This window comes from Arvicola amphibius, chromosome 4 (assembly GCF_903992535.2).
Source record: "Arvicola amphibius chromosome 4, mArvAmp1.2, whole genome shotgun sequence".
Taxonomy (NCBI): domain Eukaryota; kingdom Metazoa; phylum Chordata; class Mammalia; order Rodentia; family Cricetidae; genus Arvicola; species Arvicola amphibius.
Genome location: NC_052050.1, coordinates 50,996,265 through 51,023,629, shown reverse-complemented (window position 1 = coordinate 51,023,629; position 27,365 = coordinate 50,996,265). Strand labels below are relative to the sequence as shown.

The 27,365-nt window shown below is 47.4% G+C and overlaps 3 protein-coding genes across 6 annotated transcripts; 2 read left to right on the top strand and 1 right to left on the bottom strand.

Annotated features, from left to right (window-relative positions):
* Positions 1-387: 387 nt before the first annotated feature.
* Positions 388-13,887, bottom strand: Elp5 (elongator acetyltransferase complex subunit 5). 4 transcript variants are annotated; one of them, XR_005284989.1, is made up of 9 exons: positions 13,054-13,887; positions 12,841-12,901; positions 12,671-12,751; positions 6,474-6,691; positions 3,377-3,558; positions 1,904-1,996; positions 1,273-1,373; positions 1,049-1,188; positions 388-738 (listed from the first exon to the last, which is right to left on the bottom strand). XR_005284989.1 is itself a non-coding variant. In XM_038325553.1 (9 exons), the coding sequence occupies exons 2-9, from the start codon at positions 13,097-13,099 to the stop codon at positions 624-626; spliced, it is 897 nt and encodes a 298-aa protein (XP_038181481.1). In that variant the 5' UTR covers positions 13,100-13,312; positions 13,403-13,884; the 3' UTR covers positions 388-623. The 4 variants fall into 4 exon arrangements, 3 of the variants coding, with proteins under 3 accessions (XP_038181481.1, XP_038181482.1, XP_041910808.1); XM_038325553.1 differs by lacking the exon at positions 1,049-1,188 and having other exon boundaries at positions 13,054-13,312; positions 13,403-13,884; XM_038325554.1 differs by lacking the exon at positions 1,049-1,188 and having other exon boundaries at positions 13,054-13,312; positions 13,597-13,884.
* Positions 13,538-23,467, top strand: Ctdnep1 (CTD nuclear envelope phosphatase 1). Its single transcript, XM_038325556.1, has 8 exons — positions 13,538-14,420; positions 16,894-16,960; positions 17,055-17,173; positions 17,341-17,412; positions 21,210-21,326; positions 21,431-21,542; positions 22,325-22,409; positions 22,879-23,467. Exons 1-8 carry the CDS (start codon positions 14,319-14,321, stop codon positions 22,937-22,939), a joined length of 735 nt encoding a protein of 244 aa, XP_038181484.1. The 5' UTR covers positions 13,538-14,318; the 3' UTR covers positions 22,940-23,467.
* A 1,018-nt stretch (positions 23,468-24,485) lies between these two features.
* LOC119811658 (GABA type A receptor-associated protein) lies at positions 24,486-27,329 on the top strand. The gene is made up of 4 exons (XM_038325557.2): positions 24,486-24,703; positions 25,247-25,325; positions 25,461-25,579; positions 26,864-27,329. Exons 1-4 carry the CDS (start codon positions 24,614-24,616, stop codon positions 26,942-26,944), a joined length of 369 nt encoding a protein of 122 aa, XP_038181485.1. The 5' UTR covers positions 24,486-24,613; the 3' UTR covers positions 26,945-27,329.
* The last annotated feature ends 36 nt before the right edge of the window (positions 27,330-27,365 follow it).

Here is a 27,365-nt window from a genome sequence, read left to right as displayed (position 1 = left end):
TGAAGTTTTGGAAATTAGGCGTCTCTTCAGGCCTCCTTTCTGCACACCCAGATCCCTGCACAGGACTCGGCACTAAAGTGCCCACAGTAGCAGCAGAACCGAGTACCAGTGGTGCCCGTTTTGTTAGGCCTAATGCCTTGACTCAGATTCTTACCTATTCTCCCCTAACTTTACAATCTTTCCATTGACCATTATCCTGTGTGTTCAAATGCTACATGTGCATGTACAGGTCAGAGGACAGCTGTGTGAAGCAGGGTCTCTCCTATCTTTCTGTGGGTTCCCAGGATTGAACTCAGGTCAGTAAGCTTGTGGCAAGCTTTACCTTTACCTGCTGAGCCATCTCACCAACCCTACCCCCAACACCTACCAAGTAGTTACCAAGGAGCATTTTAGATTAATACACACACACACTTATCTGGTTTATTAGAAACAGGCATGGGAAGAGGGAGGTTTCTTGTTCTCATGCTATACACGACACTCTCACTACACTTTCTGCCCCGATTAGACGCTACTCCTTGGTTCACAGGACGGGGCCTCCACAGACAATCAACAGAGGGAGGGCAGGGACCAGTCTCTGCACACAATAGGATGATTCTAAGCCACAGTCCTCCTCTCCTGTCTAGTCAAATGTCTAGGTCATCATCTGGGTCGTCTTGGTCCACATCATCGAAAGCGTCTGGCTCATAGAAGATGTGGCTAGTTTTCTGGCCTGGGCCAGAACGCAGCAGTGCTTGCTGTCTGAGGAAGGAAGAAGCAACGATGAATGAGGGTGGCGATGAGTCAGGTCTGGAGAGTTCCTTTTAGGTGACAGTGATGATTGCTTAGGAACCCACCCTATGTCTTGTTCCAAGAGTAATCAGAGCTGAAAGTACCACTAGGCCCTGGAACAGGGACTGCTCTAACAAACCCCATCCTTAGAGCTGGAAGGGAAAGATCCTCCAGTCTTGCTTTACACCCAAACACCAGGCTCAGAGCAAGAGGTACTTCCTAAGCCCTTGTGAACCAGCCCTCACCATACCCATATACGTTACAGTTTTGGCACTGCTACCTGGAGAAGAGGGCCACCTCCCCATCTGGTCTGGCTCAGCCAGGACCATAGATCTACTGGAAAGAAGTATCATGGTGGGAATTGTGTCTAGGTGGGTAGAACCACTCCCTGGAGTTGTCTCTGGAGGCGGACTTCAGCCCCTATAAAATCTTGAGGTTAATCAATAACCTGCCATCACCCCACCTTCCTGTGATCCAGACGCTAAGGTCCCAGCCCAACCTTACTTTTCAGAGCTGAACTGGAAAGGCAGAGTGAGGCTGTCTCTGGCTTCTCTTTCTTTTTCGGATAAGTGAAGGTTAAAGGTCAAATGAGTCGTGGGATCCACCTGTAGGAACAAGCGCTGTAGCTGATCAGTCCTACTTTTCAATCCAGACTCCCAACATATCTAGGTCCCCTCCACCCCCCAAAAAAGACAGAGTTTCTCTGTGTAACTGGCTATCCTAGAACTAGTTCTGTAGACCAGGCTGGCCTTGACCTCAAGATCTACTTGCTTCTACTGTCTGCCCCCCTCATTTATTCATTCATTCGTTTGTTATTTGGGTTTTTCAAGATAGGGCTTCTCTGTGTAGCCCTAGCTGTCCTGGAACTTGCTCAGTAGACCAGGCTGGCCTTGAACTCACAGAGCTTCACTTGCCTCTGCCTCCCGAGTGCTAGGATTTAGGCATGCGCCACCACCGCCTGGCTCCTTTGTTATTTTTATTTGTATTTTTTATGTTCATTGGTGTTGGCTGGCATGTATGTCAGTAAAGGGTTATAAATGGGCACTGCCATTGCCTGGTTAACATCTCTAGCTTTATTTTCTTTTTGCCAGACTGCAAGCTCACACCTTGTTCTGGCTCTGCCACTTTTAGATACCTGAGTTGTGTGACTGGAGGGTAGCTTGGAATGGAGGGGAAGCCTCTCATGGAGATCCAGGCTGAAGTCAGGAAGAATGGAGAACGACCAAGTCTAGGGAAGAAAAAGAAATCCCTCATTTATTTGCTGTAAGTCAGCCTCCTTAAGGCAGAGGCAGGAGAAGCTCTGGGAATTCAAGGCCAGCCTGGTCTATAGGAGCTAGCTCCAGGACAGGCTCCAAAGCTACATAGAAACCCTGTCTCAAAAAAGACAGCCTCCTTAATTGGCTAAGTTAACGGGCTCTTTAATTTTTGGAGACAGGATCTCTCCAGTCCTGGTTGTCCTGAAACTATTAGACCAGCTGCGCCTCAAACTCAAGAGATCCGCCTGCCTCTGCTTCCCAAGTGCTGGGATTTAAGGCATGTATCACGTCTGGCTAGTTAATAGACTCTTGAGCTGAGCAAGATACCTGAGTTCAAATCCTAGGTATTTTACTTGGTGTTTATTACTTATACTTAGCTAAGTGACTTAAATTTTAACACGCCTGCATTTTATTTTCCAGTCTAAAAGCAAGGGTGAACAATCCCTTCACAGGACAGCTATGAAGACTGAATGAGGAAAATGACAGAGAACGCAGGGACCCTTTAACTCCTGATTTTCCTGCCTCTACCTCCCAAGTGAACATCAGTTTTTATGTGCATTTTACCTGCTTGCATGTCTGTGTGAGGGTGTTAGAAACCCTTGAAACTGGAACTAAAGCAGCTGTGAGCTGTGATGTGGGTGCTGGGAATTGAACCTGGGTCCTCTGGAAGAGCAGCCAATGCCCTTAACCACTGAGCCATCTCTCCAGCCCCCTGAACATCAGTTTTTTTTTTTTTTTTTTTTTGTTTTTCGAGACAGGGTTTCTCTGCAGCTTTTTTTAGAGCCTGTCCTGGAACTAGCTCTTGTAGACCAGGCTGGCCTCGAACTCACAGAGATCCGCCTGCCTCTGCCTCCCGAGTGAACATCATCAGTTTTTATTGCTCTTTCCATCACATTGCCTGACCTGGCTAGTTTTATGTCAACTTGATATAAGCTAGAGTCATCTGAAAGGAGGGAACCTCCATTGAGAAAACTCCTGTTTGATCCAGCTGTAGGGTATTTTCTTAATTAATGATTGACAGGCGAGGGCCGAGCTCACTGTGGGTGGGGAGTCCCTTGTGGGCTGTTGGTTCTGCATGTTATAAGCAGGCTGAGCAAGCCATGATGAGCAAGCCAGTAAGCAGCTCTCCTCCATAGTTTCTGCATCAGCTTCTGCCCCATGGTGCTTTGCCCTGTTTTGAGTTGCTGGCCTGGCTTCCTTCAGTGATGGACCACAACATGGAAGTGTAAGCCAAATAAACCCTTTCCTCACCAACTTGCTTTTGGTTATGGTTGTAATAGCAGCATTAGTAACCCTGACTAAGACACTGGTCCTTAGTGCTGATCTCCAGTCTTCTGTGTTGTCTCCCTGACCTGGTAAGTTGCATGTTGTTGGGGCCTTCGACAGAGGATGGAGGCTGAAGTCTGGTCCATTTTACCACTCAGAGTCACCTCTGTATGAGCAAGGGTGCTCAGCGCTCCCATGGGGCCAGGACCATGAAGCTCTTCATGTAGCAGGCCCAGGACTCGTACCTGCTCTACTAGGGGGTCAGCACCTGCATAGGGACAAGAAATGCAGAACATGAAAGATACATGGCAGCATTAGGTAAAAGGCCCAGGAGTAAACAGTGAGGAGAAGGAAGGAGAGGTCCACGCCCTACCGTAACTGGACCTACCTCGGCCAGTCTTCCTATCTTACCATACTGCTCTGTGCTTAACTGGCCCACACCTTAGTTATCCAATTCAGACATGACAGGGGACCAGACCTCTACCTTTCAGCACAACACAGGCACTCTTAGCTCGTGTCCACAAACTTCTAGCCTCGTCAGTTACTGAACTGCTTGTATGATGTGGGTATCAGGTAGTCTTCCTTCCTTTCTGGACACATTAAGAGTGTGACTCACTGTGCCAAACACTGGCACGTTTTATTTTTTACATTTATCTTGTGTTTATGTATGCATGTATATTTTCCATAGTGTATGTGCCATGGCATACTTGCAGAGATCAGACGCTAACTTTTAGAAATCTTTTCTTCGTCCAACACTTGGGACTCAGGCGTTGAATAAAGCTCCTCAGACTTGGTGGCAAGCATCTTTACCCACTAGCTGTCTTGCTGGACTGCCCAATTTGAAACAGTTTATTATCTATTTATTTATTTGCTCACTCACTTATTTGAGTTTTCAAGACAAGGTTTCTCTGTCCTGGCTGTTCTGGGACTCACTCTGTAGACCAGGCTAGCCTTGAACTCACAGAGATCCCCCTGCCTCTGTCTCCTGAGTGCTGGGATTAAAGGCATGTGCCACCACTGCCCAGCTTCATTTATTTATTTTGAGATAAGGTCTCACTAGATAGCCTTGGCTGGCAAGGATTTCAATTTATATAGACCAGGCTGGACTTGAACTCAAAATCCTAGTCTTTGCTAGGATTAAAGGTGTGTGTCACCACAGTCAGTTCTAATTTTTAAAAAACCGTTTATTTTCATTGATGTGTGTGGGTGTCCTGAGGCCAAGAGGGTGCTGAGCTTCATTTTCTCCATGTTTACTTCTTTGTACCTTTGATGAGAACAAGCTTCTAGAAGGCAATGACTCAGTTGTAAGGATCAGTCTTTATTTTTCTATTATTTAAAGCAGTTCCTTACATTGCCTATATTTACATTTGTAAAATAAGTGAATGAGAGGCTGGAGATGTAGCTCAGTTACTAAGCGTGCCTGCCTGGCATCCAAGAAGCCCTGGGTTGTAGACTGGCAGCTTACACACTGTGCATGGTGGTACAGGTCTACACTTGGCCTCAGAGCTCAAGGTTGATCCAACCTCTCCTCCCAGCCAGATCCTGTACATCCTTCAGCAGGATTTAGCTGCACTAAGACTGTTACAAGAAAACCCTCCCTGATCAAAAGGCAGAAAACAAATGATTGTGTGGTGGCTATCCCCAGTTGACACATAAAATTCTCATGAAAAAAAAAATGTTGTTTAATGTCATTCTTGGCTACATATTCCGTTGAGGCCAGCTTTGATTTTCTGGTTGTAAGGAATCTATAAGACTTTGTATTTAAAACAAAACAGTAGAGAACTAAGATAACAACCCACAGAACAGCCAGTGCATAAAGAGAAGCTAACGAAACAAGACAAACACAGCTGGGGCTGGAGCGAGGACTCTGCAGTTAAGAGCACTGGCTGCTCTTCCAGGGGACCTGAGTACCGTTCCCAGCACCCACCTGCTGGTTCACAACTAACCACCTGAAACCTCAGTTACATGGAATCCAGTGTTCTTTTTTGGCCTCTGCAGATATCAGGCATGCACACACTGCACAATCATATGTGCAGGCAAAAAAAGACAAAATCCTCATACCCCTCTCTCTCTTTTTTTAAAGATTTATTTATTATATATAGAGTAGTCTCAGTACTCTGCCTGCAGGCCAGAAGAGGGCACCAGATCTCATAACAGATGGTTGTGAGCCACCATGTGATTGCTGGGAATTGAACTCAGGACCTTTGGAAGAGCAGGGGGTGTTCTTAACCACTGAGCCATCTCTCCAGCGCCCCCCCCCTCCATACCTCTCTTGACCTGGGCATGGTGGTGCAGTTCTAGAGTTGGGAGGCAGAAGCTCTAGAGTTCTAAGTAGCCCTTGACTACAGACTCCATATAAAAAAAAAAAAAATCAAGAACAATAAAACAAGCACCCCACCCAGGGCTGGAGAGACGGCTCAGCACTTAAGGGTTCTTACTTCACACTCATAAGGACCTGATCTGGACCCCAGCACTCATGCAATAAGGCCAGTGTCCAGGTACAGGCTATAATCCAGCTCAAGTCTCAGGTTCAGGGAGAGACTATGCCTTAAAGAAACAGACAGAAGGACAGAGAAGGCAACCAGTTCCCTCTTCTGGCCTCCATTTGCAGAGGTACATGAACCTGCACACGCACACCTGCATATACTCACCAGACATGGGTATGCAAACTCAGAAACACATAACTTTTTTTCTTTGCTTTTGTTTTTCAAGACGGTGCTTGTATAGCCTTGGCTCTTCTGGAACTAGCTGTATATACCAAAGTGGCCTCAAACTCACAAAGATCCACCTATCTCTGCTTTCTGAGTGCAGGGATTAAAAGTCATGGAACACCATTGCCTGGCTCCTTCTTTTTCCTTTGTGAGACAGAGTCTCACCATGAAGCTCTGGCTGTTCTGGAACTCACTATGTAGACCAGGCTATCCTCAAACTCAGAGATCCACCTGCCTCTGCCTCCTGAGTGCTAGGATTAAAGATGTGCCCAACCATGCCAAGCTAGACACACAGTCTTAAAACACATCTCCAACAACCAACACTCTATCCCCCAATTTCCCCCAAAAGGTTAAGGAGATGGCAGAGCATCGGACTGGAGATCCTGACGCCTCTTGTTGGAGAGGAGAGGAAGGGGTGACATTCTTTGCCAGGAGTGACTCCATGAGGGAAATAACAAAGGAGGAAACTCACCTGGGGAGACACTTGGATGGCTCAGAGCATGCAGAGTTTGACAGAGTGTAACACAGGGAAGGTGAAGCAACAGCCAGCTGAGAGAGTCAAGAGCAATGGTGACAGGGCCGGGACCTGTCCTGCACAAGGCTCTTAAGGTTCCTAGGGGTCCTTCGGGGACAGCTTCACCAGTTTTTGACCAGTTAAGAGGGTCTTTAAAGAGGTCATGGTAAACCAGCCTATAAAGGGAAAATGGAAGACATGTTACAACCTTGAATTTCTTCTTGATTTTTTCAAATTTATTCATTCATTCATTCATTTCTCATTTATTTTTTAGTTCTTCGAGACAGGGTTTCTTTGCGTAACCATCTTGGCTGTCTAGGAACTCACTCTGTAGACCAGGCTGGCCTCGAACTCACTGAGATCCACCTGCCTCTGCCTCCCAAGTGCTGGGATTAAAGGTATGTGCCACCACTGCCCAGCCCTTAATTCTCACCAATACCTTATATATTAATGAAAGCTAACTACTGAAAGAATTTAGTGATTAACAGCAGACTTTGGTGTCCTATAACCTAAGTTCTAAGGCTGACTTTGAACCTTGTCCAGGGTCACCTAACTGGCAATTCTACCCTTTAAAGTTCTTTTGACAACTGTTCCAAGCTCCCTTTCTGGGGTTAGAGTTGGAGGACTGGAGTTCAGTTCCTACTAGGCTCACAACTGCTTATTCGACTCTCAGGGGAATCCGATCCCCTTTTCTCACTTCCACGGGCACTTATACTCATGTGCACATACCCATACACATGCACAATATTAAAAAAATAAATCTTGGCTGGATGGTGGTGCACGCCTTTAACCCCAGCACTCCAGAGGCAGAGGCAGGCGGACCTCTGTGAGTTTGAGGCCAGCCTGGTCTACAGAGTGAGTTCCAGGACAGCCAGGGATACACACAGAAACCGTATCTTGAAAAACAAAAACAAACAAAAATCATACCAAAGTAGGTGTGGGGCAAGTCTATAATCCTAGCACTCAGAAGGTCAAGACAGGCAAATCTTTGTGAGCTCAAGGTCTGCCTGGTATATATAGAGAGTTTCAGGCCAGCCAGGGATATGTAGTTGGACCCTGTCTCAAAAACACAAAACAAAACAAAATCCAAACAACAAAAACCCCCTCTCCTCTAGAGATCCTGCCACACACAAGTGCTCTGTCATTTCTTCCATTGTTTTCTAAGATTCGCTGGAGCAGGAGCCAGGCTGTCTCATCCGCTGCTCTGTCACCACTGTCTCAGCACAGCTCCTGGTCTGGTATTCAGTACACATTGACCTAGTGAGTGAACCTGGATCTGCACTAACTTCCTGCCTAGTCTCTACTTCCAAGCTGCCTTTTTTTTTTGATACATTCTCTACATGGTAGTCAATGGACTAGTGTTTCTAAGAGTATGGTGTGACTAACTCTCCTCCCAACTGTCCTTGGCATAACATCTAAACCTCTATTGTGCTCCCTAAGACCTTTTTACAGTCAGCTACCTCTTTATCTACCTGACCTCTCATGCCTTCTCATACGTTATTCTGTTGCTCCCTTTGGTTTTAGGACAAGCCCGTCAATATGCTGCAGTTAGTGCTGATGCAAGCCTGGCTTCTATGACTATGAATTAAGCATCATTAGAGTAACTCAATACCTACAACCCGTTTTAGGGAGTCTGACACTCTCACACATACATACAAGCAAAATACCAATATACACAAAATATAAATAAATTATAAAAAATGATGCTGCCCTACCACAGAGCTTCATTTACCCTCAGTGATTTATTATCAGTAACTATTTAATTTGTACATTAACACTGCATATTAAATAAAAACGTCTTAGGTGATAAGGGACCACAGTTGAAAAAAAGAATCTATCTAGCCGGGCGGTGGTGGCGCACGCCTTTAATCCCAGCACTCGGGAGGCAGAGGCAGGCGGATCTCTGAGTTCGAGGCCAGCCTGGTCTACAAGAGCTAGTTCCAGGACAGGCTCTAGAAATTACAGAGAAACCCTGTCTCGAAAAATCAAAAAAAAAAAAAAAAAAAAAGACAAAAAAACCAAAAAGAAGCCACCACTGTCCAATCAGAAATCTCACGATCATTTTCGCTAAAAATACTACCTCTTCTCCTGAACCTCTACACATCATGAAAATGGGATGAAAGGCTTGGTACGTCCGTCTTCATACTGTATCATTCTCTGCTACTTCAATTTTAGAATTAGATTCCACTCACTTCAGTACTGTAGACATGCTAGTCATTTGAAAGTCATCTTGTCCTGAGAGGCTGGAGAGAAGGCTCAGCAGTTAAAAGCAGTTGTTGCTTTTGTAGAGGGTCTGATGTGATGGTAGCTCAACCCATGTACAACTCCAGCTCCAGAGGATCCAACACCCTCTTCTGATTTCTGCAGGCACTAAGGCATGCTCATGGAACCCATATATACATGGAGGCAAAACACTCACACACATAACATCAAAAAAAAAAAAAAATCCAAAAAAAATGTAAAATCATGGGGCTGGAGCGGTTAAGAGCACTGATTGTTCTTCCAGAGGTCCTGAGTTCAATTCCCAGCAACCACATGGTGGCTTACAACCATCTCTAATAAGATCTGGTTTCAGCTTTTGGCCTGCAGGTAGACATGCAGGCAGAACATTGTATACATAATAAAATAAATCTTTAAAAAAAGAAATGTCATTTTTTCTTTTTATCATATAATCATGGAAGGGGCCTGAGGACACAATCATTTAAATAACTCTGCAACTATTTAAGCCCATTAAAATAATATTTATTTTGTTTTACATTTATGCTATTATGTTATATAATTATATTATATTAATAATTATATTATAAATAAATTATATATATAGTATATATATATATAATTTATTTAGGAACACAGTCTCACTATGTAAAACTGACTGGCCTGGAATACACTATACAGACTAGGCTGGCTTCAACCACACAGAGATCTGCCCGCATCTTCCTTCCCAGGGCAGGGCTTACAGATGCACACTACAACAGTGGCATTGTGCCACTATTTTATTAAAGATTCTTTATAAATTGAATGTGGCTTGCAACATAATCATAACACACGGGAGGAAGGATGAGCTAGGACCGATGAGAGCTGGAGGCTATTGTGGGACAGGGTAAGTTGCAGGGCAGCCTAGGCTACATGAGATCACTGCTTAAAAAACTGTAAGAGTGTCCTTTTCCAAGGGAGAAAGAAATAAAAAGAAAAAAAGTTTTGTTCAAAGGTTACTTTAGCCTATTATACTTTGGAGTTAGCATGGTCTTTTGTCTTTTTTTTGGGGGGGGGGTTCGAGACAGGGTTTCTCTGTAGCTTTGGAGCCTCTCCTGGAACTAGCTCTTGTAGACCAGGATGGCCTGGAACTCACAGAGATCCGCCTGCCTCTGCGCCTGCCTCTGCCTCCAGAGTGCTGGGATTAAAGGTGTGTGCCACCACTGCTCCGCTTTGTTTTGTGTTTTTTTTTTTTTTTTTTTTTGGTTTTTCGAGACAGGGTTTCCCTGTAGTTTCTAGAGCCTGTCCTGGAGCTAGCTCTTGTAGCCCAGGCTGGTCTCGAACTCACAGAGATCCGCCTGCCTCTGCCTCCCGAGTGCTGGGATTAAAGGCGTGCGCCACCACCGCCCGGCTTGTTTTGTGTTCTTAATCCAATTCTTGCATCTGTAGTCCTGAGGCCTATAATAAGTCCCAGAGCAAAGCAACTGCAAGGGCACTGATGACAGATGGCATCACTACAGGAGAAACGGCAGCTTCTGGGTTGACTAACCTGCAGGCATTAAAGCCAGAACGCTCTTACAGCAAGATATCTGTTCACCCCAGAAGATACCTGAATTTACTGCTCTCTTTTGTTGATGAGCAATAGCCTCAGGATGTCCCTTTCCATTGGTGATGTACCCCTTTGTCAAGCTGGTCAGCAGGGCCCAAGGTCTCTAGACCCTTGATAGTCATGTTTGTAACTTCTACTGTTCCAAGTCATACGATCCCATTTCCACACAATCCGAGAGTCCATTCTTCTGTGGAAAAGACGGCCCTTCCCAACTGTTATTCTTTTGGTCCCCGCCACTTTCCACGCCCACTCCCAGCGACCTCTGGTCTCTTGGAGTCATCCTGAATCTCTTCCCTCTCTCTCTTCTCACTGCCCCCTTTTGCGTGTGCACACGCGCCCTCTCTCTCTCTCTCCCTCTCTCTCTCTCTCTCTCTCTCTCTTAATAAAGCTTTATGTCTATTTTCTGTGTCTGTGCCATTAACCCGCTGCTGCACCGCCTGTTCACCCGCCGCCCTGGTCACACGTGTTCCTCAGGACTCCGCGCAGCTACGTGCAGCTATCCAGCTACTAAGTCTTTAAGAAAAAAAAGAACAACATTGGTGCCGAACCCAACGGCTGTGTCCCCGGATTTCGGGACTGGGGCTCCAGGCTTGGCGCCAGCCTGGTTCCCCCGGACCGTGCCGGACCGGCTGAAGAACTGGAGACCTGAGACCAAGCTCTCCCAATTTCACCCTGCCTCTTCACCAGGTCTTCACTAAAATTCTCCTGTTAACTCTGCTACATGTGTTTTGTGCAAATGGTATGTCTCTGATAGGGCCCATCGGAGTCATCCACGTTGCTCAATTCCTGTTCACTCTATGTATAATAATTGTTTATTACATCTCATTTCAGATTACAAAATCCTAAATCTCATATTTTAAACTGGTATGTACTTTTAAGTCTTACAAAAATGCCTTAAGCTGTTCTCTACCATTGTCAATTCTGACATTAACCTTCCATTGCCAGCAGTTTCTTTCTGCCTTTTTACAAGTCTGGATCTTACCTGTTAAGAGCCAGTATACTGCAGCTATATTTAATCCAGCCCTCAACTGTTCAGAGATCTGGGGAATGTGATATTTAAATATTTAATTATTAAAAACTTTTCATAGCAAAAAGAGACAGGTTGGCTCCTAGCAGCAGCTCTCTGCTCCCTCCAAAGAAGACAGATGCGGCGCATGAAACAACGTCCTGCAGTTTGCTTCAACTGCCGAGCGCTGACCATTAGGCAAAACTGCCTTTCATCCAAAGACCTCCAGACGTGGACAGAATCACTGGAATTGACAGCCTAGCTGCTCAGGTCAAGGTAGGCCTGTCTTCCTACAGATTTCTTAGCCCACAGAGTCTTCTGGAGCCTGGCAGGACTGCGCTAAATAAAAAAGGTCAAGCACAACCTTCAGCAACCATGGAGGACCTAAAAAGAGTAGCTCTGGGTGCCAACCAAGTAAGTTCTCTGTCATTCTTAATCGGTAACTCAAGTAAAATCTTATCCTTCTCAAGGATCTCTGACAGTTTGACAGCTGAGAGGTTTTACCAGGTTGAGGTTTTACCAGGTCACCTCACCAAACAAATTTCAAAACAAATTTATCTCTTAAAACTTCTGTTTTCACAAACCCAAGGAGTTCTTGTGAGTTCCAGGGAGTCAAATTAAAAAATCCATCGTAAACAGGTCAGATACCCGCTCAATTCCCTGGTCCAAAAAAAAAAAAAAAAAAAAAAATTTTTTTTCCTTCATTTAACTTTGTTCTTTGTTCTGCCAATACCTTAGAGACACCAGACATTTCCATGCCACAGACACCAGTCAGAAGCAAAGAGACCAGCTATGCCAGGATGTGACCGGCACCCAGCCTTCTCTCGGGTTCCCCCCCCCCCAAAGACGACGCCCACAATCAGCCGGAAGCAGTCTTGAGAATTCGCCGCCCCAATTCCTTCAAACTGTGATGTCTAATTTTTTGCTTTTCATTGTAAGAAATACCCGGGAATGTTATTCTTTTGGTCCCCGCCCCTTTCCACGCCCACTCTCAGCGACCTCTGGTCTCTTGGAGTCATCCTGAATCTCTTCCCTCTCTCTCTTCTCACTGCCCCCTTTTGCGTGTGCACACGCGCCCCCTCTCTCTCTCTCTCTCTCTCTCTCTCTCTCGCTCTCTCTCCCTCTCTCTCTCTCTCTCTCTCTCTCTTAATAAAGCTTTATGTCTATTTTCTGTGTCTGTGCCATTAACCCGCTGCTGCACCGCCTGTTCACCCGCCGCCCTGGTCACACGTGTTCCTCAGGACTCCGCGCAGCTACGCGCAGCTATCCAGCTACTAAGTCTTTAAGAAAAAAAAGAACAACACCAACTGCGGTCCGAATGAAACCCATTCTAATTATACCTACCGGCTGTTGACGTCAGAGCCAAACCCTTCGCGAAACTCTTCCTCACTCACTTCACAGCCCAGAACGTGGATCTGCTCCCCACTAAAGCAGAGAGGAGGGAAATATGTCGTAGACTGAAGGCACCAGGTCCCTTCCCGGGAAGGACCAGGAGCAGCCACGGGATAACTCACCGAAGTGCAGATTTCTTGAGAAGCGCCTTTAGGAGACTCCGCCCCTCCCACTCCACGGAATCTGTTGAGAGCCAAGCAGGTGTGAATCCCAGAGCCCTGAGGTCTCTGATTTCATAATCCACCGCGACTTCCACCCCGAGCCAGGGATCCCCGGCTCAAGACTTCCGCCCCTTCAGCCAGGCCCTAGGCTCCCCGGGCGTCTCCAAGCCTCACCTCTCAGGAGCACCAAGCCACCGCTGGCCAACAGCGAGTCCAGCATCTCTGACGTCTTCGGACGCTTTCTGATGTCGTCACGACCAAGGAGGCGGGGCGCTTACGATTGCTTCCGCCATTCAAGGTCCCCAGAGTCTGGAGCCAAGGGTCTATTTTTTTTTTTAAATGTTCCGTGTTCTCGGGGCGGGGGCGCCCTCGTAGGGGCCGCTCCAGAGCCTCTGCGCACAGCCGTGGAGATGGCATCCTCAGTCTTCTTGCGCTACGACAGGGGCGAGAGGGGCCGTTGGAACAGTTGTCAGAGGGATGGGGACAGGGGTCGCACGAGCCCCACTCCCCAAGACGTCCGAACCTGGGGACGAATGACGTCACTAGGCCCCGCCCACACCGTCAGAGGCTCCGCTCCAGGGTCCGCCCAGCAATCACCCCGTGCGCGTGCGCAATGCTGCAGCCCTCTTCAGCGCTCTGCTTGCCTTAACTCTACCCTCCCTCGTCAGAAGGAGTTGAAGGAACATCAATCCCGGGGAAGTGAAAACACGTCATTACCGGAAGTACAGTCAGCGGGGAAGAGGAGGAGGGAAGAGAGGAGGAGGGAGCCCTTTGGGCGGTAAAATGGCGCCTGTCAGAGTGGGAAGCCCAGCTGCAGAGGCTGCAGCCCCGCTCCTTAGCGGCTAAGAGACCCCGACCTCGGGGAGGGGGAGGCCACTCCGGCCCAGCGCTCCGCGCCCTTCGGCTCCCCCTCCCCCTCCTTCCCTGTTCCTGCGCTCAGAGGTCCCAAGAGTCGTCGTGGCCCGTCGCGCGCCGCTGCCCCCGCCCGCCCTCTTCCCGGGGCAGACCCCTAGCGCGCCTGCGCAGAGGGCCACCCTTCGCTTCCCCCTTCCCCTCCCATCTCCCTCCCTCCCTTTTCCCTAGCCCCCTCCCCCATTACCCCCCTCCCCCAATTCTCCATCCCCTTCCCTCCTGGTCTCGGAGGACCCTGTCCTAGCCCGACCTGTTTCGGCCTGCAGCCCACGCGAAGCCGTCGGTGCCACTTCCCGCTCATGTGGGCCCCAGCGGGCTGCCCTCGCCAGTCCCCCAGCTCCCGGTTCCGCTGGGCTTCCCCTTCCCTGGGGGTGGCTTTCTGAGCCACCCACTCCGTGCCCATCTCTGCAGCCTCTCCTGCCGCTCGGGGCCCCCGTTCCCCCTCCCGGCGGCGGGGGGCTGCCCCCGGGGGGCTGGCGGAGCTGGGCCGCGGGGGCCCCGGGGCCGGCGGTGCCGGGGTCATCGGGATGATGCGGACGCAGTGTCTGCTGGGGCTGCGCACGTTCGTGGCCTTCGCCGCCAAGCTCTGGAGCTTCTTTATTTACCTTTTGCGGAGGCAGATCCGCACGGTGAGTTAGTGTGGCTGCTGGCAGTGGTGGGGACCTCTGTCCTCGGTGCTCACGGAATTTTGGATAGTGTTGGGCCCCTGTTTGGGGCCTAGGAAGGGAGCCTTGGCCAGAACTTTACCCACTGGAGAAGTAGAGCACGTTTAAGGAGGATTTGGACCCTTAGAAAAGAACCAAGATCTGTGGTGGTTTTGGTTTCTTTTTTCATCTGCCTAGATGGGATAGCACTTGGCAGCTCTTGGGGGCTAGAACGGTGCTCTCCTTAAGAAAGGTGGAGTTGTTGCTAAAGAAAGCAAGAGGCAGGGAACACCTGTTTGCTGGTAGCCAGAACTGTTGCTGTGGGCTCTGGAAAGACCCTGCTGTGAAAGGGCCGGGCTTCTTTGTCAGTGGTGAGTGTGTGTAGGGGGGCATTTGTAGCAGGGGATGGGAACTTGGGGCAAAGCCTTGGTTGTGAAGGAACTCCATCAAAGAGTCTTTGACCACCTATAGCGTGTTTGTTGAGACCCTGGGCCCGGAAAAGAGGCTTTTATAATGAGCATCTTTCGTTGTAAGAGGCAGCACTTTGAAGTTGAGTGTGTCTCGTTAGAAGACCTGGCTGTTAGCTGGCTGTTAGCTTGCATCTGAAGTTGGGCATGTTTCTCCAGGAGACTCTTAGCAGTTAGGAAGAGATACCTGGAGTGTAGAGACTGTTGGGATGAACCTAAGCGTCTCTGGGTTCTCGCCCTCAAACTTTTCTCCAAGGTAAAATTTATTTCAGATAACATCACTTGATGAATGTGCCCCTATGTTTTCTTCACCCCTGGGGCACATCTCCTAAGGTCAGGTTCGGGGAGTATGAGTGGGCTGTTTGTGACCCTTGGCAGCCGAGGTCAAGAGAACCCCCAGACAGACTTTGGTGGTACTGGCAGTAGACCTGACTACTTTGGGAGTGTGCATTCATTCCCTAGCAGTCTGTTCTAGTTCTTCCATGCTCTGGTTTAGGGTGGGGTGGTGGTCGTGGTTGTAAGAACACCTAGTCTCCTAAGAGTGGTAGGATCCATGGAAGATTTGGGGGTGTGCAAGGCTGATTCCTGTGATTGTGTGTGCCTACTTCTGCTCATCCTTTCTTTCTGACTTTGTCCTGAGCATCCTCCCTCTTCTACCAGCTCATTTTATTTTTCTGAGTGTTGGGAATAGTGCTCTAGTCCATGTATTGGAAGACAAGACCAGTTACTTTCTAAATTGCTCTCCTCTGGACATCACTGACCCAACAGCCCTTTGTCCTCCCTTCCCTTCCAGTCTGGTTTCTTCCCCACGCCCTTTCTGGCAGCTACTTGGAGCATTCCCTACATGCCCAGCATGTGCAACCCGAGATAGCAGGGCAGGACACCCGAGCTGTTTCAGCCCTCATCACAGGTTCAGGGAGAAAAGAAGGGCAGATGCCTTGGGACTAAAGAAGAGAAGGCCTTTTGGTTTTTAAGTAGGGAGTGTGTGGCTTAGGGCCTAGGAACGAACTGGAGAGCATTTGTATGTTAGGAAAGAGCAGAGGAGGGAATTGCCAGGCTTGCACAGAAGCTCTGGGGATTAGGAAATAGTTTCTAGGGAAGCCTTGGATAGCAGAGCTGGAAGGCACGAGGGATGATGTCCTTGTCCCTGTTCACCTTTCACAGTCCTTGCTTCACTCTGTTCTGTCAGGTTGGCAAGTGGGACTTTACAGTGTCTCTCCATTGCCCTGGGTACCAGGGTAAAGAGACTCTCGGATATTCACTACAACTTGTGACTTGGCTAGTGGAAACAGAAGTGGACAGGTGGCTGGTTAAAATAGTCGTGGTGGCCCCTAGCCAGAGGAACTTAGCTGACCTGACAACCCCTGGATTCCCTTCATCTACTGTTCCCATCAGGGATCCAAAGGCTTCCTTTCCGGAGTCCTATTCTCTGCCCAGTAAGAGGCTGAGGTTCTCCGTTCCCAATGAGAGATGACAGGAATGGCCATGAAGAACCCTTGAGGTGAAGGTGGGGACCTGTGTGTTTCTTTGTTCAGTGTAGCAGAATACCATGGCCAGAGGACACATTCTGCTGTTAACTCGTTATCCTTGCTACAGTTTTTAAGGTCCTGAAAAAAATAGGCATGACTGAGAGGAAATTCATGTTCTCATGGAGTTTTCATTTTAATTAAGTTTAGCTGTGCAGTTCTAGGCATGAAGGTATTTAGTCTTTGCTGCCTCTGACCATCCATTAAACAAGGATAATTGTAGTATTACTTGAGTTTTATTTTGTTTTTATGGTGCTGGGCATTGAACCTCGAGTCTCTTGCATGTTAGACAGACAAGTGTTCTACCATTGAACTTTACCTCTGTCCCTATTAGGATTATATATTAGGTCCTGAATCTTACATACAGTGTCCAGTATATGATAAATGTTCACTATTTGCTATTATTGTTGTCTGGAAAGATTTCCTAATGAGGGGTTCTCATCTTCTTTCTTTTGCTATCCTTAGGTAATTCAGTATCAAACTGTTCGATATGATATCCTTCCCTTATCTCCTTTGTCCCGGAATCGACTAGGTGAGTATGTTGGATGGGAAGGCTACCCAAAGGTGAAGTCGACTCCAGCTTTGGGCTGAGGTCATTGGTGTTATTCCTTCCCATTGTGGTTTAGCCCAGGTGAAGAAGAAGATCCTCGTGCTGGATCTGGATGAAACACTTATTCACTCTCACCATGACGGGGTCCTGCGGCCCACGGTGAGGCCTGGAACACCTCCCGATTTCATCCTCAAGGTGTGAGGCTCTTACTGTGTCCAGACATAAACTCTTTGCCAGTCTTAAGGGTTAGGGCTTGGCAAGACTTGGCACCAGGATCAGCCAGGGGGAGGAAAGCAGGTGGTAGGCAAGGTCAATGTGGTGGTGCTTAGGACATCCCTCATCTTTTCCCTGTTCTTCTGCAGGTGGTAATAGACAAACATCCTGTCCGTTTTTTTGTACATAAAAGACCCCATGTGGATTTCTTCTTAGAAGTGGTGAGTGTGTGAGCTAATGGGGGCTCCCTGATGAAAGTATGGTTGAGGGGTTCAGGGCTTTAGGGGATTTGGAGAAGAGGGTGAGAAGTTGGTGTATTTGTCAGGGTTCTCTAGAGGAACAAAACCAATAGAATGCAAAGATAAAGATACATATTATTTAGCTTACAATAAAATAGTAATGAGTTGCTCATATCCGAGGGCTAAGAACCTGGTAGATGCTCAGTTCTTGAGGCTGGGTAGCCTAGCAGTTGGAGCAGTCCCAGAGATTGTCTTATACTCCAGAGGCTGACTGACAGTTTGGTATTTACTCAGTCCATGAGGCAGGTATCCCAACAGTTCCAATCTGGTTTCTGAAGAGCTGCTAGTCCTTAGTTGAAGATAGATGCTTGGAAATGCTGGTTGTAACATTAGTGAGGGAAGCAGTCGCAGCAGCAGGGTAAGCCAGCATGGTGGCAAGAGGGAAGGTCAGAGAAAGAGGCAAATTATCTTCCTTCTATCATGTTTTCTTACCTGAGCTGCTACCAGAAGTTTCTACCAAATCTCACGGTGGGTCTTCCCACATTACTTAAAGCAATCAGGACAGTTCTTCAGCTGAGCGGTCTATTTGGTGGTTCTAATTTGTGGCAAGTTGACATTAAAAACCAAACATCACAGTCTATCCATTATTACTTGACAAAATAACACGTCCCTTTAAAAACCATAGTCTTGGGTGGGAGAGATGGGTAGTGGTGGATAGCAGTTGCTGCTCCTTCAGAGGACCTGGTGTGTACAAGGACCCACATCAGGTGACTCACAGTTACTTACAACTCCAGCTCCAGTGGATCTGATGCATGTGGCATCCATGGGCACCTACACTCAATACACACAATACCCACACCCACAGAGACATAATTTGAAAACAACAACAACAGCAAACTCCACAAAAATCAAAGCCATAAGCTTATGCAGGGACACATACCTATATACAAATACATAAATCTTAAAAAGCATAACTTTAGCTGGGCGGTGGTGGCGCACGCCTTTAATTCCAGCACTCGGGAAGCAGAGGCAGGCGGATCTCTGTGAGTTGGAGGCCAGCCTGGTCTAAAAAGTGAGTTTCAGGACAGCTGGCGCTAAATGATAAAACCCTGTCTCAAAAAAACAACAACAGCAACAAAAACAAAAAGCCCCCAAAACCGTAACTTATTCCCCCAAGTCTCATATTCATTTCTTAATATAAAATATAACCTTAAAGCCCCGCAGTCTTTAAAAAATTCTAACACTTAAAAGTTCAAAGTCTCAGCTGAGCAATGGTGTCTCATGCCTGTAATCCAAACATTTAGGAGGCAGAGGCAGGTAGATCTTTGTGAGGCTAGCCTGGTCTACAAAGCAAGTTCTAGGATAGCTAGAGCTGTTATACAGAGAATCTCTGTTTCAGAAATAAAAGAGGAAAAAAAATTCTCTGAGGGCTATATTAACACCTATGGATATAGACAGCCATAATTTGATACAAATTAGTCTTCCATCCATTTGACGCTCTTAAAAAATTCTCTTTAAAATATTCAGAGTCTCTTAACTGTGTTAAGTGTGACTTCCTGTAAAGTCACAAAAGTTACTTTTTTATCCCTGAGGCAGGTTTTCTGTAGCTGTCCTAGAACTTGTTCTGTAGACCAGGCTGGCCTCCAACTCACAGAGATCTGCCTGCCTCTGACCAACACCTACACTCTCACCCCCAACCCCCGGATTAAAGGCATGTGCCACCATTGCCTGGAATAGGTTACTTTTTTTCTTTTTTTAAAACCAGGTTATGATGCTTTGATTTATTCATTTCATAGAGCCATAGCATACATTTTGTAATAAAGTCTCTCACCCAGGTTACTTTTTTATTACAAGAGGCAAGAACCAGGGCAGTTATAATCAAATCCTAGCAAAACCGACATCTAGTGGTGTAAATTGAATCTTTTAGCTCAGTGTCTGACATTTGGTCTCACTTATGGTCTCCAGGGCTCCAAAGAACTTGGGTGCTTTACTGCTCCAGTTCTGCCATTGGTAGCACACAGCCAACTCTGCTCCACATCTGCCACTGTCTCCTTGGTCATCCCATGGTCCTGGCAGATACGACATGCTCGGGTCTCTGCTGCAACTGGGGTTGCACTTTGAGCAATTGCCTCCCAGTGTCTTTTCAGGAATTCTGACTGTCCCACGGTACCAAGCCTAAGCTTCACCTCATGGCCTCTTAGTCCTGGGGTTTCCACTGTAACTGAGGCTGTACCTTCATCTGTAGCCTTTCCTGGCCTTTCATAGTCCCAAGCCTTAGCTTTTCTCCATGATCCCTTTAATTCTGGAGCCTTCATGCTGCTAAAACCAGTAGTTCAATGTAGAACTTTGAAATACATACCAAGATGCAGCCTTAATTAGGCCATAATTTCTAGACCATAACTTCTGCGTGCCAATCCTGAGGAAGTACTTCCACCACCGCCTGGCCCATAGGTTTTTCTTTGTAGACGCATTGTTTTATTTTTATTTTAGGTACATATGAGAGTGCCTGCATGTGTGTCTATGTACCACATGCATGCCTGGTGCCCATGGAGGCCTAGTGTTGGAGCACCTAGAACTGGAGTTACAGGCAGCTAATTGTGAGCTGCCTGATGTGGGTGCTGTATCCACAGATTGTGATCCTTTTTTTTTGTTTGTTTGTTTTTTTTTTTGTTTTTTTTTTGTTTTTCGAGGCAGGGTTTCTCTGCAGCTTTAGAGCCTGTCCTGGAGCTAGCTCTTGTAGACCAGGCTGGCCTCGAACTCACAGAGATCCGCCTGCCTCTGCCTCCCGAGTGCTGGGATTAAAGGCGTGCGCCACCACCGCCCGGCATCAGATTGTGATCCTTAATCCAAGGTATTATATAAACGGCCCTGGTAGTCCTGGTTTCCCTCTGAAACCTTCCAGACAGGCTTCCCTCCTTTGCATAGTTCTCAGCGTCATCTGAACTCCCCACAATAGCCCGTGAAGCAATAAGCATTCAGAAGTTCCAAATGCTTCCCCAGTTGTCCTCCAGATCAGCATGGTCAGGTCTGTCACAGCAAGATCCCATTTTCTGCTTCAGATTTGTAATAGGAGCCTCAAGAGGAACAGAACTGATAGGATAGATATGTATTATAAGAATTCAGTTTACATTAAAATAGTAATGAATTATACCTGCAAAACTAGAACCTAGGTTGGAGAAGAGGACAACTTGGTAGTTGCACAGTCTAGTGAGGGCAGTGCTACCTCTGACAGGTTGTCCTGTGTTGGGTAAGAAGACACTGAACAAGCCGCAGAAAGCCAGCCAGTAAGCAGCATTCTTCTGTGGTCTCTGCTTTAGTTCCTACCTCTAAGGTTCCTGCCTTGACTTCCCTCAGTGATGGAGTGTGATCTGGGAGTTATTAGATGACATAAATTCTTTCTTCTCCAAGTTGACTTTGGCCAATATTTAATTATATCAGTGGAGTAGCCAACTAGGACAGTGGGTAAGGGCAGTTTTGTAAAGGAGAATCTGTAGGGAAGTAAGGGAATGGCTTTGAGTAGCCAGGGTATATTTGTTGCTGTTTTATAATTCTATTCTTTCATAGGCATCCTGCAGTTTTGTGTTTATATCTTTGACTCTGGAGGGTGTTGGTTGTCTCAGACACCGAGTTTGGAAGATTAGTGGAGGGTTCAAAATTATTTTGTATTTTCACAGACATTTGATTTACTTGAAGGCTGGAAGGTCTAGGCTGGCAAAGAATCATGTCTAAATGAATGATTACTTTGTATGACATCTGTATTCCTCTCCAATCTACTTCAGGTAAGCCAGTGGTATGAGCTTGTGGTGTTTACAGCAAGCATGGAAATTTACGGCTCTGCTGTGGCAGATAAACTGGACAATAGCAGAAGCATTCTTAAGAGGAGATACTATAGACAGGTAAGGAGCCAGAAGCAGGTTTGAGAGGCAGGTTACCTGGGTCCTGGGTGGGAGGTGGGAGTGGGGATGGGTGTGTGTATGCTACATCATCCTCTGCTTTTCAGCACTGCACTTTGGAGTTGGGCAGCTACATCAAAGACCTCTCTGTGGTCCACAGTGACCTCTCCAGCATTGTGATCCTGGATAACTCCCCCGGGGCTTATAGGAGCCACCCAGGTACGGGGACAGGTGGTGGCTCTAGCAGGACCAGGAAATGGTTCTGAGGACTATTTTAGTTTTTATTTTATTATTATTATTGTCATTATTATTATTATTTTGGTTTTTTGAGACAGGGTTTTTCAGCAGTGGCTGTCCTGGAACTCACTCTGTAGACCAGGCTGGCCTCGAATTCACTGAGATCCAGCCTCTGCTTCTCAAGTGCTGGAATTAAAAGCATGTGCCACCACCGCCTGGCTTATTTTATTAGTTTTTATTTCTGAGACAAGGTCTCCTTAAATAACAGGCTGGTCTGACCTGACTCTTTAGTTTAGTAGATATGGAAATGGACCCAGGGCCTCACATTAAATCCTAGGCAAACACTATACTATTTAGCTCTACCCCTAACTCCTCCTTGAGGGGTTGAATATAAGGAGCTAGGAGGCAGAAGACCTGGGTCCTAGTCCCAGAGTTTGAATTCCCTGCTATACTACAGATCTGAATCTAAGTTGTTTCTCTAATTCAAGTGAGGTACCAATGCTGAAGTGTCTGTTTTATAAGTGGAACTTCCCTATCAAATTCACTCTAAGTGAGGCACAGTGGCAGGTAGACCAGAATTCTAGCCTCCACTGTTGTGAAGCCTATTAATCATTCAGTTTGACATTTGAGGAGAAAGAAGGGTTTACTTAGGCGGCTATGACTTGGTGGGTGAGGTGTATGGGTTTTTAAGTAATAATATTAAGGAAAAACTCACAGGCTCTCTTGAATTCTCCCTCTTCTCAACTGTAATTTTCCCACCCTAGACAATGCCATCCCTATCAAATCCTGGTTCAGTGACCCCAGTGACACAGCCCTTCTCAACCTTCTCCCAATGCTGGATGCCCTCAGGTAAGGGAAGTAGCCTGTATGTACATTTTGATTTTCTTTTCTTTTTAAAAAGTTTTTTTTTTGGGGGGGGGGGGGTGTTTGTTTGTTTTTGTTTTTGTTTTGAGAAATTCTTTCTATGTAGCCTGTGCTGGCCTGGCAGTTGGCTTCCTGGCTTATCCTTCCAAGTGCTGGCTGGGTTACAGGTGCACCACCATATCCAGCAACACTTGGGTTCCCAAGGAAAAGAGGTAGGGGGAATCTTAATTATTAAAAAAAATAAGAGAGAGAGAGAGAGTCCTTCAGAACTTTAGTGATTGGGCCAGGCCCTTTTAACTCCAGAGCACATTGTTTTTAGCCATTTGGCTTCTCTCAAATTGAGCCTGTCTCACAGTTTGAAAGTGGTACTCAGTTCCATCCTAGCTCCAGTGAGGTCCGTCGTGAATGTATCAGCTGTAAGGTACTCCACCAATGCACGTTACTGTCATTCCAGGTTCACTGCTGACGTCCGATCTGTGCTGAGCCGAAACCTTCACCAACACAGGCTCTGGTGACAGCTGCTCCCCCTCCACCTGAATTGGGGTGGGGGGGAAGGGAGGGTGAACTCTTGGGATGCCGTCTGTTGCCCTGTCCAATGTGAGGACTGCCTGGGCAGGGTCTGCCCCTCCCATCCCTCTCTGCCCGCGGATATGGAGTCTGGATGGACACCCGGTGGACTGTGAAGCAGCCTCACTCGTGGGCACACGTGGTCCACGGAGATGCCGGGCAGGGCAGCTGAAACTGTCTGGTGGGGAAGCAGGACTGGTCTGAGTGACAGACATGGTGATCCCAGAGGCTCAAAAGAAGCCAAGTCAACTTTGTTGTGATTTGATTTTTTAAAAACTCTTGTACAAAACCGATCTACTTCTTCACTCCTGCTCCAAGGGGCCGGGCTGCGGGCGGGAGTCTGGGTTTTCCTCAGACTTGTCCTTCCCTTCCTTTTCCTCAGTTTTTCTTCCCCCGACTCCCCTGATACCTGTAATCAACTTTCTCTTTTCTTCACCTTCCTCTTTTAAACCATGCATTATAACTTTGAAACCAAAGCTGCCATAGGTCCTTCTCTGACGTTTTTGGAAACAGAGGGAACTTGTTCACATCGGTCCTGTCCTTGAAGCAGAGGGGGAAGGTCTTGTTTGGGATGTGGGGAAGTGGGATATTTAGGGATAAAGTTTATGTCAACGTTGTTTGGCAGGAAAGGCCCCCCGGGATAGGAGGGGGGTCCCCTGCAGAACAATGGAAGAGCAACTTTAGAGTAGGACATAGAAGGCTGAAGATGAGAAGCCTGGATCCCTCAAAGGGCATACATAGCTGAAAAAAGCAGGGCTTGGTTTGGGAGGTTGACGTGGACAGGCAAGAGGGCGCTGCCTATGGGCTGTTGGCGCTCCTGCAGTAAGCTTGGTGCGGAACTCTGACACCTCCTCCAGAGCCGGACCTACTTTCTGGTACCCGCCACGTGATGCTCCGCCCTTTTCTTAGGTCACATGACATTTTACACACCGTGACAAAATGTGTTCCTCCGCATTGGCGTAGTCCCTATATTTTGGACTTCGCAGTTCTTACTGGTCCACTCAATCCCGATTCTTGGGTGTTCTGTACGTGTCTGCAAATTCCATTTCTTTGCCCTGCTATTGTGGAGTCTGTATCCACGTCTTGGGCACTACTTTGTTTTGGTGTCAACGACCGCCTTCAGCGTAACAACCCGTTTTGTGAATACCTACACTTGTAATTGTCTACTTTCCCCTACGAAATTTACGAAAAGACTTGGAGACCCAAATTTCATGACTGCCACCTGCTACCTCATTTCGTCCTCGGCTTTGAACTGCGGGGCTACCAGAGAAAGCGTTTTCAGTTGATTTGAAACGACAGTAACCTTCGCTGCGAAGTCATCTGCGTAACCCACAAATTGATTCCAAAGCGGTTACGCTGGAAGCGTGAGAGGGCCGGGCAGTCGGTGGCGCTACGCCAGCGGCGTTAGCAAGTTGAGCTAGTGGCGTATTTCAGCAGGCGGGGCCGCTCCGATGGTTGGGGGGGGGGGCGGGGTTGGTGAATAGGGAAGTGGCGCAAATGCGTGGATCGCTCCGCTGAGTCTGTTCGTCGAAGCCGTCGCCACCTCCGCCGCCGCCCCCTGTCCCGGCCCCCCCCCCCTGGGTTTCCTCAGCCCAGCTCGGTCCAGCCCGGTTCTCGGGAGAATGAAGTTCGTGTACAAAGAGGAGCATCCGTTCGAGAAGCGCCGCTCTGAGGGCGAGAAAATCCGAAAGAAATACCCAGACCGGGTCCCGGTAAGGACAGGATCCAGGAACAGGGCCGAGGCTTAGGGTGCTGACGCTGTCTCCACAAGATAGGCTTGAGTCTGGGAAAGCGGAGATCAGGCTCCACCCTGTTGTAGGGTTAGAGGTCTGAAACTGTTGTTTTCGGTACCAGGGACGAGAAGCTTGTAGAAGTAGAGCTGGGACTGAGATGTGGACAGGAAGAGAGAGGGAGAGACCTTGGCATTTGTCAGAATGGAGGCCTTGGGGAGCTTGACAACCATGGTCATCCTTTCAGTTACCTAGATTTAAGGTAGAGTTTGACCGAAACTAGTAATCCGGTTTCTCTGATGAAAATAGTTATTGTGATGTGCCATTCTGTGATCAATACTCAATATTTAGGTAAGTCAGCGAGGCCAGGATCTCTGGACTCAATGCTGCGTGCATCACGTATGTTAGGATAAAGAGAAATGAGATTGAAGTACATCTCTGTATAGGGACTATATCATATCTTGCGTTCTTCATCGATATAGCTGTGTATTTTGTGTCTTCTCATTCTTAACTTCCTTTCATCAGGTGATAGTGGAAAAAGCCCCCAAAGCTCGGATAGGAGATTTGGACAAAAAAAAATACCTGGTGCCTTCAGATCTTACAGGTGGGAACGAGCCCCCAGATGCAGGTTCCTTCTGTGGGTGGGAATAACCTCTCTGGAAGGAGGTTTCACCTGACAGCTGCTTTCTGGAAGGGCTGATGACCGCAGTGACTTTCTTGCATCTCCTGTTTTTGGCAGTGGGTCAATTCTACTTCTTGATCCGGAAGCGAATTCATCTCCGTGCTGAGGATGCCTTGTTTTTCTTTGTCAACAATGTCATTCCCCCCACCAGTGCCACGATGGGTCAGCTATACCAGGTATAGTACCTTGGAATAGGAGTGTTTGGAGAGCAGGTCTGGACAGCTTGAATAGAAGAAAGTAGAGGTCAGCAGTTCTCTGTACTAGCTGGCTTGCTAGCTTTAAAATGTCAGTGTAGTCCTGGGTAGCTGGGATTCGAATAGCAGTTAGAGTAGCTGTTTTGATTGGGAACCCTCCAACCCAAGTCTCTTTCCCTCATCCAAGATGTCAGAACAGTTTGAGATCTTTTGTTTTGAGAAAGGGTTTCTTTGTGTAACTCTGTCTGTCCTGGGAACTTGCTGTGTAAACCAGACTGGCCTTGAACTCAGTTCTGCCTGCCTCTGCCTCTGGATTGCTGGGATTAAAGGGGTGCGGCACCACACCTGGTTGAGGTCCCACTCTGAATAACAGATGTGCCATGGTACACATTTTAAATCTTTGAAGTCCTCAGGAGGCAGGAGCCTGTCTCACTCCATGCACACAATTTTAACCCTTTACTTAAGAGGCAGAGAGTAGTGATCTCTGAAGCTATCTTGATCAGTCAGAAACAAATCGAGATCCTGTCTGAAAACAAACCATATAAGACCACCGAAAGTGGGGTGTAATCAAGCACACCTTCAATCTCAGCACTCTGGAAGTAGAAGCTGGTAGAGCGCTGTAAGTTTGAGATCATCGTGGTCTATGTAGGGAGTTTGAGGCCAGCCAGAGCTACATAGTGAGACCTTATCTCACTATGAGATTAAATGAAAACTCCAGAGAGCCCAGACAAATACACGCACACACATATACCCCAAAAATAAAATAAAACAAGCATTGGACTTGGAAACCACCTGGCTACATAGTGAATCTGAGGGCAGCCTTTTTGAAAGGAGCGACAGAAAATACGAGTGAATGGTTCTTCTTTTATTTTTGTCCTAGGAACTACATTTAGTACCTTATAACCTCAAGTGTATTTTGAATCAGTTTCTTAAGTAGCCTCAGATGCTTTTAACTGCCATTCCTTTCCAGTTGCCGGAATTACCAGGCCATGCTTAAAGGAATGATTTTTTTGTTGTTTGTTTTGGTTTTGGTTTTTCAAGACAGGGTTTCTTGGTCTTTAGAGCCTGTCCTGAAACTCACACTTCCACTCTGTAGACCAGGCTGGCCTTGAACTCACAGAGATCCGCTTGCCTCTGCCCCCTTCTGAGTGCTGGGCCTAAGGGTGTGTACCACCACCACCTGGCTAAAAGAATGAGCCTTGAGGAATGAATATCTTGGGTACGAAATCCAAGTTGCCATTGCACCTTTTCCGTGTCTCATTGCAGGAGCACCACGAGGAAGACTTCTTTCTCTACATCGCCTACAGCGATGAGAGTGTCTACGGCCTGCAGAGCTGCTGTCCCTGAGGGGGCCATTCTACACGGAGAGGTGGCTCCTTCCCTGACATCGCCTTCCTCCTTCAGGCGAAAACACCATCTCCTTCTTCAGGACCTGCACTTAATGTTTGAGGCTGTTTCTTCTGTCCCTCACAGCAGGAGGGTAGTGGTAGACACAGTCTCCTTACATCTCCTTTCTTTCCCCTTGTTCGCCCTCATTCCCACTCTGCTTTAGACTTCTTGATTGTCAATCTCTGTCACATCCGTTGATTGTTTTGGTTTCTATTCCCTTTCTAACTGCCCAAGCAGGCTCCCTTCCTTTCAGTACCTTCTTTTTGGGGGGGTAGATGGAAGGGATTAACATTGTCGGGGGAGGTAGGAGGCACATCAATAAAGAAGAAACCACCGAGCTGAACTGAATTTGCCCTGTGTCATTCCACCTCCTGTTTGT